At 37.0% G+C, this 16,397-nt stretch overlaps 2 protein-coding genes and 1 non-coding gene across 5 annotated transcripts; 2 read left to right on the top strand and 1 right to left on the bottom strand.

The window, feature by feature from the left end:
• Window positions 1–323: 323 nt before the first annotated feature.
• LOC117927898 (pentatricopeptide repeat-containing protein At2g39620) lies at window positions 324–5,359 on the top strand. 2 transcript variants are annotated; one of them, XM_034847623.1, is made up of 3 exons: window positions 324–3,615; window positions 4,101–4,198; window positions 4,957–5,359. In XM_034847623.1, exon 1 carries the CDS (start codon window positions 479–481, stop codon window positions 3,494–3,496), a length of 3,018 nt encoding a protein of 1,005 aa, XP_034703514.1. In that variant the 5' UTR covers window positions 324–478; the 3' UTR covers window positions 3,497–3,615; window positions 4,101–4,198; window positions 4,957–5,359. The 2 variants fall into 2 exon arrangements, with proteins under 2 accessions (XP_034703514.1, XP_034703513.1); XM_034847622.1 differs by having other exon boundaries at window positions 324–4,198.
• Window positions 5,360–5,540: 181 nt separating this feature from the next.
• TRNAC-GCA lies at window positions 5,541–5,612 on the top strand. The gene has a single exon. It is a non-coding gene; the product is annotated as a tRNA-Cys (tRNA).
• An 814-nt stretch (window positions 5,613–6,426) lies between these two features.
• Window positions 6,427–16,249, bottom strand: LOC117928700 (elongator complex protein 1). Of its 2 annotated transcripts, none has more exons than XM_034848684.1 (6): window positions 15,907–16,249; window positions 14,600–14,933; window positions 10,770–13,815; window positions 8,950–9,048; window positions 8,525–8,848; window positions 6,427–6,839 (listed from the first exon to the last, which is right to left on the bottom strand). In XM_034848684.1, the coding sequence occupies exons 1-5, from the start codon at window positions 16,063–16,065 to the stop codon at window positions 8,536–8,538; spliced, it is 3,951 nt and encodes a 1,316-aa protein (XP_034704575.1). In that variant the 5' UTR covers window positions 16,066–16,249; the 3' UTR covers window positions 6,427–6,839; window positions 8,525–8,535. The 2 variants fall into 2 exon arrangements, with proteins under 2 accessions (XP_034704575.1, XP_034704574.1); XM_034848683.1 differs by having other exon boundaries at window positions 6,427–6,871; window positions 15,907–16,248.
• Between the last annotated feature and the right edge of the window lie 148 nt (window positions 16,250–16,397).

Here is a 16,397-nt window from a genome sequence, read left to right as displayed (position 1 = left end):
AATAAAAGCTAATAATGTAGAAAATAAAACTAATGATGATTGTGTGTTGCATCAATTAAGGAAAAAAAATATTAAAAATAATAATTTTCTCATATTTGACTGTATTATGAAAAATACAATAAAAAATAAAATAAAATATAATTAAAATTAATTAAAAATTTATATATTTTAAAAGTATTTAATCCTTATATAATAAAAAAATAAAGTAAATAAATTATATATATATAATTTATTGATTAAAAATATAAATTTTATTTTCCTTAACTTTTACGTTCCCTGTGTTTCCTTTCCATCGTATTTTCTCCCCCATTCGTAAGGTTTTGATATCTTTTAATTCAGATACGCCGCATGCTATATCTATTAACATCCGAAGACACAAAATGATTCACCCGGGAAACATAACGAACTTGTCACGCATATAACCGTCAAGGAAATGAAGCTCCCACTCTCCCTACTCTGAAGTCTGAACCCATTAACCATGTGTATCAAACACCAGCTTCGCAGGTCCTTCACTTCCATTGCAACTGCAGCTTCTGAATTTCCATCTTTATCCTCCTCCACCTACACTAATTACCTGCACTACCCTCGTCTCCTCTCCTCTTGCAAACACCTCAACCCTCTCCTTCAAATCCATGCCCAAATCATAGTCTCTGGCTTCAAACACCACCATTCCATTACCCAACTCATAAACTTGTACTCTCTATTCCATAAATGCGACCTGGCTCGCTCTGTATTCGATTCTACTCCAAACCCTTCTCGGATTTTATGGAACTCCATGATCAGAGCTTATACAAGGTCAAAACAGTATAATGAAGCGCTGGAAATGTACTATTGTATGGTAGAGAAGGGGTTGGAGCCAGACAAGTATACTTTTACGTTTGTGTTGAAGGCTTGTACAGGAGCTTTGAACTTGCAAGAAGGTGTTTGGGTTCATGGAGAAATAGACCGGAGAGGGCTAGAATGTGATGTGTTTATCGGGGCCGGTCTCGTTGATATGTATTCTAAAATGGGTGATTTGAAGAGAGCAAGAGAGGTGTTTGATAAGATGCCTAAAAGGGATGTTGTGGCTTGGAATGCCATGATTGCGGGGTTATCGCAAAGTGAGGATCCTTGTGAGGCTGTGGATTTCTTTAGGAGTATGCAGTTGGTTGGCGTGGAGCCGAGCTCGGTGAGCTTGTTGAACTTGTTCCCTGGGATTTGTAAACTATCCAATATTGAATTGTGTAGGTCTATCCATGGTTATGTATTTAGAAGAGATTTTAGTTCTGCAGTTTCAAATGGTTTGATTGATTTATATTCAAAATGTGGAGATGTAGATGTGGCTCGCAAGGTTTTCGATCAGATGGTGGACCAGGATGATGTTTCATGGGGAACAATGATGGCAGGTTATGCCCATAATGGATGTTTTGTTGAGGTCTTGGAGCTATTTGATAAAATGAAACTAGGGAATGTGAGGATAAATAAGGTATCAGCAGTGAGTGCTTTTTTGGCAGCTGCAGAGACGAGAGATTTAGAAAAAGGTAAGGAGATACATGATTGTGCCTTACAACAAAGGATTGATTCAGATATTTTGGTTGCTACTCCTCTTATGGTGATGTATGCGAAGTGTGGAGAAACAGAGAAGGCTAAACAATTGTTTTGGGGACTTCAAGGAAGAGATTTAGTTGCTTGGTCTGCAATTATCGCTGCTTTAGTCCAAACTGGGTATCCTGAAGAAGCACTTTCTCTATTTCAAGAAATGAAGAACCAAAAAATGAAACCTAATAGGGTTACTCTTATGAGCATCCTTCCAGCTTGTGCAGATTTATCGTTGTTGAAATTAGGGAAGAGCATACACTGCTTCACTGTTAAAGCTGACATGGATTCTGATCTTTCAACTGGAACAGCCCTGGTGTCCATGTATGCTAAATGTGGATTCTTTACTGCCGCACTGACTACATTCAATAGGATGTCATCTAGAGATATTGTGACATGGAACTCTTTGATAAACGGATATGCTCAGATTGGTGATCCACATAATGCAATTGACATGTTCTATAAATTACGATTATCTGCAATAAACCCAGATGCAGGAACCATGGTAGGTGTGGTCCCAGCCTGTGCACTCTTGAATGACCTAGACCAAGGCACCTGCGTTCATGGGCTAATTGTAAAGCTTGGGTTTGAATCAGACTGTCATGTTAAGAATGCTCTAATTGATATGTATGCTAAATGTGGAAGCCTTCCCTCAGCTGAATTCTTGTTCAATAAAACTGACTTCACAAAAGATGAGGTATCTTGGAATGTAATAATTGCGGCATATATGCAGAATGGGCATGCAAAGGAAGCTATTTCATCTTTTCACCAGATGAGATTGGAGAATTTTCATCCCAATTCAGTCACATTTGTGAGTGTCCTTCCTGCAGCTGCATATTTGGCAGCATTCAGAGAAGGAATGGCCTTTCATGCCTGCATAATCCAAATGGGATTTTTGTCTAACACACTTGTTGGTAACAGTCTCATTGATATGTATGCTAAATGTGGGCAGCTTGATTATTCAGAGAACCTTTTTAATGAGATGGATCATAAAGACACTGTTTCATGGAATGCAATGCTATCAGGATATGCAGTCCATGGGCATGGGGACCGAGCTATTGCACTTTTCTCACTTATGCAGGAGAGTCAAGTCCAGATTGATTCTGTATCCTTTGTTAGTGTTTTGTCTGCTTGCAGGCATGCAGGTTTAGTAGAAGAAGGAAGGAAAATATTTCATTCCATGAGTGACAAATATCATATTAAACCGGATTTGGAACACTATGCTTGCATGGTGGATCTCTTAGGTCGTGCTGGTCTATTTGATGAAACTTTGGGTTTTATCAAGGTGATGCCAGTGGAACCTGATGCTGGAGTTTGGGGAGCCTTGTTGGGGTCATGTCGAATGCATTCCAATGTAAAATTAGGAGAGGTTGCATTGGATCATCTGGTTAAACTAGAGCCTAGAAATCCGGCTCACTTTGTGGTGTTATCAAGTATATATGCCCAATCTGGTAGGTGGGCAGATGCAGGAAAAGCCAGATCAAAGATGAATGACCTGGGCTTGAAAAAAACTCCAGGATGCAGTTGGGTTGAGCTCAAAAACAAAGTCCATGCATTCCGAGTAGGTGATAAGAGTCATCCACAATTGGAGAGTATGCATTTGCTGTGGAATACTTTACTGGAGAAGATGGAGAAAATTGGTTATGTTCCTGACAGGAGCTGTGTATTACAGAATGTGGAAGAAGAGGATAAAGAACTGTTTCTCTACAGTCACAGTGAAAGATTAGCCATAACTTTTGCTCTTCTTAATACACCGCCTGGGTCAACCATCCAGATAGTGAAGAACCTTCGTGTTTGTGCTGATTGCCACACTACTACGAAGTTTATTTCAAAAATCACAAGCCGTAGGATCATTGTCAGAGATGCGACTCGTTTCCATCATTTTGAGGATGGTATTTGCTCATGCAACGATTACTGGTGACCTTGGTGAAAAGCATATTAGCCATTCTCATTGTATAGCTTAAAGTAATCAGTCTGGACAAGAATCATTTTGCTGTTGTGGGATTACTTGTTTCTACCAGTTACAAGTCTGAGGATCAGGTAAGATGAATATTAGCATGGCAATGAGCCCCCAAAAACCAAGCTTTAGAAAGTTTGAACGAATTGGACTAGCCGGAATCTGGCAGATTGTGCAATTCTGGTTGTAGCTTCCCTTATCCTCTTAATAATCTCTATCTTCTTGGTGCTTTTATTCCTTTGAATTCTTTCTTCTTCTTCTTCCTCTTCTTTTCTTTTACTTGTTTAACATTCAAGGGAAAGCATTGAAATTTCCAGCTCTAGAATGGTCTGTTCTCCTTTTCTTTTCCTCTTCAACATTGAAGGGAAAGAATTGAAATTTCCAACTCTAGAACGGTGTCTGTTGTTATGCAGCAATCTTGAGAAACCAAAATTTGCTATTTCATGTTGGGCAAAGCCATCTATGCTCTCTTATCGATATGTTGCAGAGAATGTCATTGGTTTTTTTTGGAGAATTATTAGATAGTGTTATATACATATATTGATAATGTTATTTTTTATGTTTGCAGATTAAGGCATTATTAATTTAAAAAAATAGTTGGAATGATTGACACAAGGATGATAAGGCTCAAAAGCTAGTCACAAGTTACCGGATGGGGTTGAAGCTGTAAGCCTCTACACCCTTACAAATTTCTGTAGTAACCCAGAATAATTTGTTCTGTCCAATTGGGCCAATCAGTCTATAAGTTGTTGAGAAGAAAATCAGATTTGTTGACTCAACTTAATGCATTGACTCAGAATTTTGGAGCTTGCCCCAGTTACTATTAGCTTCTTCATGTCCCTTCTACCAAAACATATGTAAAATTTCAGGTTGTTCTCTCAGGTTGTAAAGACCAGTACGCACTGAAGTCAGAAGAATTCTAGTTTTGTCCATAGGAAACTTAGATGCCGTTCCTCTAATTGCATTTAGCATGGTGGGTGTCTTTGGTGCCAATTGATTTGTTCTTAGAAATCACAATTTAAGTTGAGCTGTGGGCATTTGAATTCAAATTTTAACTACTTACTAAAGATCCATCATCTAGATTCCAGATTGAGGTTGAGTCATCATTATTATTGATTGTATAGAATAAAATGAAATGATGCTGGTTCAAGCTTGACTACACATGTCAATAGCTGTCATTTACTGTAATAAGCTCATTCTTCATTATTGATTTGTACTAAAAGATTACATATAAAGGACTATATGGCACTCATGAACTTATTCATCTAGTGAAACCTTTACTATCACACAATTCTTGAACTTCTCTCTTGTGATGTCTTTGCAGAGGCACCATTGGTGTTCCCTTGAAATTGGATGAGATGTGGTCACCCATTTAGAGATTTTGCCACAACATTAATTGACTATGCTGCATTTTTCATGTGCAGGTAGGACTAAGTTTTTTCAGTTCCCTCAGCAAGCATATTGTTATTACCACCAAATTGTGTGAATACTCTGTTGATTGCCAAGGACTGGAGATTGTGACACCATTTCCTCTCTCTTTAGCAATCAAAAGAACTGCAGATGATGCGCAAAGTCGAGGAGGTGTTATTATGAAACAAGATTGAAGAGTAATATCAATCAAGTCATGAGTTTTCATTTGGTTTTGTGTTGTTACCCCACCTGTTCCAAAGGAATATCTCAAAGGCTCATCATGTTTTCTGTTTGTGACACTGAAAATAGTTTGCGGATGTATATCTTCCCTCATTATCTGTGCTTATAGTCCCCAGTTACTCAAACTGTTGTCATACATTTGGATGAAGCAATTCAATAAATCCTTACTTTCATGTTACCTCTCTTCTTCTTCTTCGTTTAAGCGTGTAATTTTGAAGATTTGTTGGCTGGTTACCAAAGAGGCATTGGGTAAGTCTCTTTAAGGGCCTCCACCTACTGCAATTATGTTGGATCATATTGATGGTCTTTTGATCTACATTAATTCCTGTAGAAAAAATTGACACCAGCATAGCATCAAGGGTCCATAGCTCAGTGGTAGAGCATTTGACTGCAGATCAAGAGGTCACCGGTTCGAACCCGGTTGGGCCCTTTTTTATTTTAAGTTCTAGCTCTTATTTTTCATAAAAGCACTTGTAAAACACAGTAGACTTCTATTTTGCTTATAAATAATAATAGATGGGGACAATTATGGGTATAGTCGACTAATTTTATTTGGTGCAGCAAATGATTCAAGTTCAACTCAATCTGAATTAAGAAACAATAAATATAAGTTCAACTTAATTGAATTAAGAAACAATAAATACAAGTTCAACTTAATTCAACTTCTAACTCGAGATATTCAACCCCAGTTTAATTCTACTTTATTTCTTTAAACTCAAATTGAGTTCAAATTGATTGAGTTAGACTTGAATTGATTGGGTTACATAATTCAAAATTCATTTATAATATTTTTTAAAAAAGTTTTTTTAATTTAAATGCTAAATATGACAAAATTTCAAAATAGTAATAAAAAAAAATTATATACCTTTCTTAATATATATATATATATATATATATATATATATATATATATATATATATATATATATAATATGATATGATTTGAAATTAAAAAAATCTAAAAAAAATTTATTATTATATAGGACAATATTCATTATAAATATTATAAAAGCATTATATCGGGTTAAGGTTAGAGTTGGATTATCCAAACCCTAACCCAAACCCAACCCGATATTGAAAATGATTCCTCAAATTTACTCAAATGTCAGGTTGAGTTAGGGTTGGATCAGACCAACCCACCAAGTTTCACTCCTACTTCATTTCATGTTCCTGATCCCAAGCATGACTACGAATATCTTTGGGTCAAACAAGATAGAAAATTATATGAGCAAACTAGTTCCAAATTTTGAACATCTTTGGGGCCAAGCATGGCTACCATTAACAAGTGAATTACTATTTTCAATATTTTACATCATGGAAGTGTTTTTAAGTTGAATAATCAAAAGCAGCAGCACTAGAGGCTCTTGAAGTACATATCCAACTATTTGAAAAATCACTACTCAGGAATACCCACTACAAAAAGGATTAAACTACTGAATTTCTTATGTTAAAAATGGGGAAAAAAAGGTAAAACAAAAATGAAATACAACTCCCAGAGAGCGTTTTTGGGAGTGCATCTAAGCAAATACATGATCCAATAAACTGGCTCGAAATTCAAGAATAGAGATGGTTCCAGTAGGGAAAAGTTTCCATAGAAGGAATTCATCCTCTCTGCTTCCTCTGTTCTCTCGTCAGCACAATGCTTCATCAGGAAAATCTAAAACCGGGTACAGACATCAGCATGACCAACTACAAACAAGCAAATGAAATCTTTATAAATCTTATAAATATAACATATTAGGGTACAGGACACAATTTTTTGTGACTGACGAACCCTCAGAATATGAATGTAAAGTAAAGCAATTTTTCTTTCTGTTTTTGGCATTCTATGTGCACATCGAGGTAGAATAATGTGCATGAAGATAGGAACACAGAACAATATGCATATAGTAACAGATAGGAATGGGCAAATACTTGAGGCATTTGATGTTAACAACAGTTGCAACACATAGCCCACTATCATGGATATTTCCAACAAGCATCATGAGTCATCTCAAGCTAGAGGTTGGTTAGTGAACAATGGTAGTTATATACAGTATACACCAACTAAAATGTCCTAAAGTTTACTGTTTCATATCAGAAAAGATGACCCCAAAAAGGTGGGCTAAAACCAGAACAAACATAGTAGGACTTATTTTAGGTTTTTCTGAAATTACACTTTCAATTTTCTATCTCTCCCTTGACTCAAAGCGAATCTGCTTTACAGTTAATGAACTCAATGGGCAAGCAATCTGGTCCAACCTGCCAGTAGAGGTGCAAAGAATCATGCTAGAAGACATTTAAGTTGTCAAAATTCCTACAGCTATTCTCTATTCTATTTTATTTCCATTTTTCTTTCCTACTATGACAGATAAAAAGAACTCCACTTTAGTCCTTGATTTAAGCTCATTAGGCTTGTAATGTAACTAAAATATGAACAATATAATTATTCCAATGATAGATCAAATGAGGGTTGTCGTTATAGATCTTGTGTAAAAGCATTGGCAATTTCGTGATGCATGGTGTAAACCAAAAGGGGATCTTTAGTGGCAGTGGTAAATATTCTTTTGGTTGTAGAATATTTAGGATATCTTAATTTTAGCACTTTCTTCATAGGCATTTTAACTTGAGCAATTAGGTGGTGTTTGTTTTTTATTTATTTAAATCTAAATAGAACTTAATTTAACTTAACTTTAAAACAACTTAATAGTATCAAGTATTATGTTGTTTGTTTTTTTATCATTTTATTTTTGTAAGTATTAATAGGGTGAGGGTTGTGTTGAGATTTGTGATTTGGCCATTTTAAAAAGTTATTTTTAGCATTCAGAAAAAAGCCAAATATTTTAGTTTTTTATATTCAGTTAAAAGATTTAAAAAATAAGTAATAAGTAGAAAAAGAAAAAAAGTTAAAAATAAATAATCTAAAGTTTGAAAGTAAATTGCCTTCAATATTAAGTTTTGTAAAAACAAACACCACCTTAGTGAGGTATTGTTCTATGTTGATTAATTTTTTGTTTAAGAAAAAGTTCTCTTTCTTTCTGTTCCCCATTTCTATTAATTGAGATGATTCTGCATTATATCAGCTCGAGCAAGGCTGATTACTACAATGGGTTAAGGCAGTAAAAGATAAGAACTGACCTGAAGCAGAGCATTATATAGACATTATATACATACATATGTACAGCCAAAAAAGGAGATGGTGACTTGAAATAAGGAGGAATCATGTAGATGCCTATGTCTGCACTCAATGCTTATATGCACTCCTCATCCATATGCAATGAACCAATGGAGTGAAATATGTATTTTAGGCAATGTCAAACATGAACCTAAAACAAATAATCAAGTTGAATTTACTAGACTTACCAGTCAGGCTGTTATGAAGAAAGCAGCACTTTAGACCGCCAAACAAAAGCATCTGACTGCTGTTCATTTCTTAATTTCTGTATGTAGTTCTCCAAAGTATGTGCATACTCATCTATGTTGTCATTAGGCATTGTATCTTCAGCTAGTTTGACTGCTGCCATTTGAGACAGTTGAAAGGCCTCTCCTGTTCGTTGTAGCTTCTTCGCCATTTCTTCCTTGCCAAGTATCACAAGGGAAACCAACAGAGATTTAAGTTCACGCTCTGCTCCAGGGGTAAGATACATGCCCTTCAAATGCTCTACCAGAGCCATCTCCTCACCAGGGCTACAAAGGACAGTGACCACATCACCCATGATAATTTTTGATAGAAGAGAATCTTTAGGAATGAAAGAGGAAAAAACCTCAGAAACTTGAAACCAAAATACCTTCCAGCACGGATTTTTCCTCTATTCCTTTGACGCCTCATTCCTCTTCCCTTGCTTGCCGTACTTGAACTAATGGAAGCAGCAGAGCCTTTCCTTGTCCTGTTCATGGAGTCAGACCATCAAATAAGGCAACTCACAGTTAAATCAAAGAGAAAAGTTGAAATTGCCACAAATAATGGGACAAACTGGCACTACGTGGTACAGGATTATTATTTTCATTTCTTATCTTTTCAAGAGGGAGGTGTTATTTGAAAATATACTTGCCAGATCCAGAGTCCTTTTACAACCTTACAATGACAAACGCAAAAGATGACTAAGATGCGTTTGTATGTCCATGCAGAACTCTAGACCTACTGGCTTCATTGTGAAGTAAAAGAAGGACAAAGATGACAGTCCAGGCTTCACCTACAACAAGACACTCTAGAACAAGGCAGCCATGTTGCAGATGGGCATCAAATAATACAGACACACCAACTTAAGAAACTTCCTTGTGGGGGATTGTTAACCACCTTGACTTGTACTCTTTAGCATTTATTTTCATTTGGTTTAATGTATTGCAGCCTGAACCTTCTTTTTATACTGTTCCACTCATTCTGTCAAATGAAGCATTTGTTTCTGATCCAAGGAGGAAAAAATACAAGCAATGATAATTTCCATACAAATATACACATGCACTGTGTGTTCACAGTTACATATTTCATACAGGTAATTATATTCTCCTCTTCCTCCTGCATTACATATTCTCCAATATTCCTTTCTGTTGGTTCAAAAAGAAAAAAGAAAAGGAACAGTTGTATAACTGGTTACAACATGCTTTTGTGCCTTGTATAAACTAACACTGCATATTGATGATGGTCCAAACAAATGTGAGTTCTCCAGTTGAATTAATTAACAGAACATGAAGAATAATGGAAGGAAAAACAGAGCCATCTGAATAATTCAAATAGGATCAATGACTACAAAAACCAACTGGGAGGAAAGGGTACGTATTAATAGAGATAAAACAAAATCAACATTCAGCATCCATAATTTATGATCTCATCCTCTTCTTCGTCGATCATTCATGCAAGTATAAGTACAAGTAACCAACATGTAAATTATACTGTTAGGAGAGGAAGTTACAATGACTCTGGAATTCCAAGTGAAGTATGGCAGATACTTGTAAACGAAGAGAGAGACTATACATTCTTCAGTTAGTTTCTTTCAATAAATTGTCGGTAACTAAAAAGGGGAAAAAACTATTAACCATATACAGCATTGAGTTAATAAAAAAATGTTAATTAGAAAACCGATGATGGCTCCACAGGCTTAAGTAGAAAATGACCAGCAATGGGTAAACAACAAAGTCAATACAGAGCAATAAATAATGAACAGCAATTCAACTGATTAGCCCCAACCTATCTGGTTGCATTGATATATCTTCACTTCCAATAAATTAGTAGATAAGAACCATTAATTTTGTAGTTATGGATGTACTTAAGGGAGAGTGCTATTTAGGTTACTACTTACAAGAAGAAACTGCATTCTGAATAAATGCCTGTCAACAATAAATTGCAATTGGACAAAGAGTGGTTTACCAATAATAACAACAAATTTCAAGGTCATAGACCATGGTTAGCACAATCAACCAGTGACTAAAACCAACAAATGAGAGCAAAAAAACACATGCAGATATCCATGCCACAAAGTAGAAAAGAAAACGAAGGAAAGATGTGACCTGCACAAGCACAATGTTAAGAACTTAGAGATCAGAAATGGATCCAAGATCAAGGGCTCCAGTAAAACATGGTGAATCATAAGAGCAAGAGCTAAAGATATACCCTGTGGTGTAAGCACTCATTCCACTGAAACTACTGCTAGCTTCTGAAGCAGTATCATCATCAAGATCATTTATCGACCGGTCTTCTGATTGAAGCTTTGCTGCAAGTAGTAATCTTCTCTGCCGAACAGCTAAGTAGCGGGCTAAGTACTTTCCTACTTTCTCCAGACCTTCCTCATATTCACCAATGAGCAGAGTGGCACATTCCAGAGATGCATTCTGCACTTCTGAGATTAAATCATCACACCTGTGCATAAACGCAACCCTTAGTGCCTCCTCCCAATCTCGCGCACTGACCAATAAATTGATAGCACTTTTAACATCTCCACAGTAATCCAGAGCAATTTTGGCAGCTTCCCCTGGTTTACCAAGTGCCTGGAGTTCTTCACAAAGCTCATGTGCCAGTTGCACAATCTCTTCTTTTCCCAATTTAAGGAGACCAGCAACCGTCATTACACCACTCCAATTACCACATGCACGATATGCCTTCAAAGCTTTCTCCAAACCAGAGCAGCACAAATAAGTAGTAGCAGCATCTTCAAAGCATTTTTCATCACTAAAATGATCTCCCCAGGCCTCAAGCACTTCTTTTTTCTTGGCAGGATCAGTGATCAGTTGAAGTCCCAATGGAAAAAGTTGGGGATTTTCCTTCATGAGGTTCAAACAATCTGCATAATAAGCATCCCCTGCAGAAGCGATGTGTTTGAGAGCACTCTCATACCTGCGCAATCTAATGTCAATATTATATCGCATCAAGTGAACAGGCATGCGTTCCAGTTCTTGAAGAAAGGGAAGAAATTCTTTTGGGTCCCGTTGAGAGTTCAATGCCACAATAGCTGCAAGGTGCAAATCATAAAGGCCTAAAGAAGCTTCATAGACCGCCTCAGAATCAGACAACCACAAAAGATGCTTCAGAGCTTCTTCTGCAGAAGGGTAAGACTTTCTACGTGGATCATCAGAACCTAATAGTTCCATTTCCCGGATAAGTTTTATTCTCTCCAATGCTTCTTCAAGAGCTGGGGGATCACTTCGAGCTAGAGTAGTCAGAATGCAAAGCTCCCTTGCAGGACTTTCCGGTACTAGTTCCTCAAGAGCCTTCCTTATAGACATCAGAACTGAAGAAACTTTGTTATTATTATTTGAACCCTTGAAATCTCCAGCTTGGACATCTTTAGCCTCCCTCGGGCACAGTAGGGATATATAATTTTTGTATAAAGTCTCTGTAATAGTCTCATTCTTGATGGAACAAACAAACTCAGTGATGTAGCTCAGATTATTTACCTGCCTGACAAACTCTGCAGCTGACTGGAGAAAGGCTTGCCAACCACAATGGTCGACAATGACATTGAAATCTATCCTATGCCGCCTCACCATGAGTAGCCCATCTCTGAAACGACTTTGAACCAAAGCATTAATTATTGAGGCCAGGACCAATTTTCTTGGATAGATGCATTCTAGGTTTCCTCGAGCTGTTTGTAATATAACAGCAGCTTCATCTCCATGAAGGACACCAATAACTTTAGCACCTCTTTCCCATATAGTTATAAAATTTCTATTATCTTCTTCGCGTCTTTTATTACCAGCATGGATGAAGTTTTCATATTTTACTTCCAATTTTCCATCCAAAATGTCGTCAATGTCAATAACAAAGAGTAAATCCTGTTTAGTTGCAAGAATCAAATGTGTTATCGCTAGATCAGCCGAATTTGAGTAAAATGAGAAACTTCTGCAGTTGTTACATATTATCTTCCCACCAACATGCAGCCTACCATTGTCATCAAGCCCAAAAAGCAAAGGCCTTGATGATCCACTGTCACCCACAGGAACTACACTCATCCAAGGGCAAGATGATGACAAACTCATATCCTCAGTTTTTGGAGCTCCTCCCATGATGCCTAAATTTGGTATATATTCAAAGACTTTGCCACCATCAAACTGAACAAATGCTGAACACTTTTTTGTGGGATTAGGAGCAAGGCCAATTACAAGCCCATCTAGAGGTATTTGATTGGTGATCTTTGCATGCCAACCTGAGCAGGTTCCCAAACCTGGGACATGATCCTCAGAACACAAAAGCTCAATTTCCTGCAAATAATACCCATGAAGCATATCCTTGCTAGATGGAGTTTGTGAAAAGTAATTGCTATGACTGAACCCAAAATGAGAAACACCAAGAAGTATATGTGCATCCAACCATATGAGATGTACAAATGACCCAAATATTGTTTCAGAAGAGGAGGCATCAACACTTAATTCTTTCCCTTCAAGTTCTTCCCAAGTATCAAGAGGAGGAAGCTCTGCAACACACAAACATCCATCTGACAAAAATGCAGCCAAAAGATTCTTAGAATTCTTGGTATAAAAAGCAATGTCCCTAATAGTACTTGAAAACTTTAGGTTAAATAAATACATCGGTGGTGGCATTAGAGAAAGGGAAAGAGGGGTTGCTAGTATCTTGGACTCATCAATTACTAATGCTGTTGAGTTCTCCATAACAGCTGTAACCCAGACAAAGCTGTTGACTGTGACTTCGCCACCAAGAGTCCAACAAATCAGCTGCAGTGGCTTTGTCGGATGCCACATGAATTTAACTCCATCCTCCCTCGAGTATCTAATTTCTTGTTTCAGGTACCAATGATTATTGCTGAAGAACCATATTTTAACAGAGTCAAATGTTTCAGATCTAACAACAGCTGCAAGAAGATCTGAACTGCAATTCCACTTTAAAATTTCTACTTTTGCATCAGTTAGCTCATTAATGCTAAAAGAGCTTCTTTCCAATCCATTCCTCTCAAAGAAAACTATTAAGGGACACTTATTTTCAACTTTCTTGTCATAAACAGAAGCAATTTTAGCTCCACTAGGCATCCAATCCAAAACTGTTCCCATGAAAGCCTTTGATTCTGAAGCAGCATGCAGCGTTCCTGTATCTCTTTCCCAAACCTTAAGCTTCTTGTGTGAGGAAGAAGTGTGCAATTCCCCCAGAGTCACAAAGTATTTCCCATCACCACGCCAAGAAATATAACAGGAAGAAAAGGTTGGTTCACCTGAAATCATAGTCCAGTAACAAAATTCAGAAGATTAATCAAACCATACCATAGATAAAGACATTTTCCTCTATTGAAACCACCATATTCCACTTGTGATAGGGGACACTGGATTGCAATATAAAAGACATGGCCCAGATAAAACCCCCTAACTTTCCAGCTATATATCATGTTCGGACAGGTTGTCTTCAGGGCAAGTACTGGCTTCGCTGTAAAGTCAACAAAGACAGACAGCCAAGCTGAGGAGGCAGTTAGATTAGGAAGCCTGAATACGGAAGCTGAGTTAGTCTCAATCATCTTTTTATGTTTGATAAAAAAAAAGGCCTAGGTGGTGGGTTCGACTCCCACAGGAGTGCACATCGCCTATCTAATTGGTACTTTTTTTTTTTTGATAAGTAGTATCTAATTGGTACTTTTTATTGATTCTTTGTTCTTGCAGTCAATTACTGATTCTTTAGTGATGTAAAACAAATCTAATTGACAGCAAATTTTTCTTGGCTGAATTTCAGAATTCTTTTGGCTTTTCAAATAAACATAACTATATTTTGTGACTAGGACTTACATAAAGTAATTTTTAACCAAACTACTGCCTTGATAGAATTCATCACAGGTTCCAAATATCTAAAAGTGCGTAATATACAGAACATAAAGAAAGTTTCTTTCTGTTTCTTTCTCCATGAACATGCCACTGACACTGGCTGAGATAATTTTTCACAAGGTAAACTGTATTTTATGTGTGGGAAAAAAAATGCAAAAATCTAAAATAATGCAGAAAAGTCCTTACTTAAGTCAACATCTTCAGGCAGATCATCAAGCGTATTCTCATACAACACATCCCAATCATGAGTCATCACTACTATCTGCCCAAAACCAGTTATTATACCAAGTAGATCTCCATCTGGGCTTGGCGAAAGGCACTTGACACCACCCTCCACCCTACCAACAACTTCTATCACATTATCATCCACATTATGCAGCAAAAGAAGCCCACTAGAAGTTCCCACTATAAGTGCTTCTTTCTCCATGAGATAATCAAAGGCAGTAATGAAGTCCCCAGGTTCCAAATCAATAGGCTCAACCTTAGAATATGAAGAGGTTTTGCCCCATACCCTTTCATTCTAGCACATGCATCAATTTTTGGTTAGAAACAAAAGTGAAAGAAAAAAATGCATAAAACAAATTATACAAGCCCTATGAACATGCATGAAAATATCAGAACTCTCAACTATCATAGTGAGAGAACTCCTCGACTGCTCCTGAAATTCCCAAATCATATTCAACTTCTTCATCAAACATACAAAAATTTGAACTTATCTCATGTTCTAGATTATCAATAGATTATACATCGGTACACTTATCAAAAAGTAGATTATATGTCAGTAGGCTGAATGTCCATTCTTCTATATGCAATGCTAAAAAATGGCTTCACCAGACCATTCTACAGGATTGTTCCCGAAGCCTCATACATCTTACAAAAGGGCTATAAATAGAGCACACATATTTAGTGGCCAAGATATGCATTAGCCCATGAATAACAATGCGGTTCAAACTTCTTAGCCCATTCTACTTTATGGACCAAGCTTCCACTCAGAATAGCAACCTGGATTAGCAGCTAAGTGCTAAAGTTCCGAAGCAAAACAAAATAAAATTATTGCCCGTTTCTTCATGCATGGCTATACCACACCCACTAATTACAAATTGTGACTTCAGAATGATAGTTTGTGCTTCATTTTTTTCCCCTCTTCTATCATCCACTACTTTTCTCGTCCTCGGGTTCCTCTTATTCTTAGTTACGCCCGAACACCAAACAAAAAGGCTTCAAGGATAGCCTTTTAGATCACCCGAGCATGCTAATTGCTCGAGTTTGTCTAGATTTCACCATAACACCTTCAAGTTTGGTAGCCGAGAAAACAGAGGAAAGAGAAAATAAGAAAACTTCACTTTTGGCTAACTTATCAGCAACATTGACTAATGTTTTTGGGGAGTCCAAATTAAAAATACAAGCAAAAATAAAATTCAAGTAATTCACTAGACAGAGGCTACAGAAAATTATATTCAATTTCACCCAAATAGACACAGAAAAACCCTTACTTGTGATGAAGGAAGCTGCGTGGTGTATATGAAATTATCGGAAGAAGCAAAAAACAAGCGGTTGCGTTCAATATCGAACGCAGAGAAAGAGACAACTTCTTCGGCTGATCTCAACTCCAGATTCAGAGAGAGATCTGAATAAAGCTTCAGATTATTCATCCTCAACCCACAAAACAAACAACCTTAGGCCGCTTGCCCAGTTGTGTTTATGGGTTTAAAGGGGTTAAGTCACCCCGTATTATCGCGGTCTGCGCTAGAAGTGAAGTTGCGTTCGAGGGTTTAATGGGCTGTTTTCATGGGTTTAAGCCACTCCTTCTGTGTTGTACCGGGTGAATATTGAAAGGACCATTTTGCCCATCTGGTTTTGATGAGAAGTAACTGTTCATGGGAAGTGGTGTTACCTTTTGGAGTGTGAAGAATCTGAAGATAGATTTGAGTACTTAGAAAATTAAAATATTAGACCCTGTTTGGAATTTTTATTTTTATAAATA

This window comes from Vitis riparia, chromosome 13, assembly GCF_004353265.1.
Source record: "Vitis riparia cultivar Riparia Gloire de Montpellier isolate 1030 chromosome 13, EGFV_Vit.rip_1.0, whole genome shotgun sequence".
Lineage (NCBI taxonomy): Eukaryota > Viridiplantae > Streptophyta > Magnoliopsida > Vitales > Vitaceae > Vitis > Vitis riparia.
Note: the sequence above shows the minus strand (reverse complement) of the source record. Positions and strands in the feature narration are given on the sequence as shown.

Excerpts from the sequence above, each read along its gene's own strand:
- LOC117928700 (XM_034848684.1), bottom strand. The coding sequence starts at position 16,065 with ATGAATAATCTGAAGCTTTATTCAGATCTCTCTCTGAATCTGGAGTTG. Across the intron at positions 9,049-10,769 it reads ATGAGTGCTTACACCACAGG|GACAAGGAAAGGCTCTGCTG; the intron begins GTATATCTTTAG and ends CTCCATGAACAG. Across the intron at positions 8,849-8,949 it reads GGAAAAATCCGTGCTGGAAG|CCCTGGTGAGGAGATGGCTC; the intron begins GTATTTTGGTTT and ends TGTCCTTTGTAG.
- LOC117927898 (XM_034847623.1), top strand. The coding sequence starts at position 479 with ATGTGTATCAAACACCAGCTTCGCAGGTCCTTCACTTCCATTGCAACT.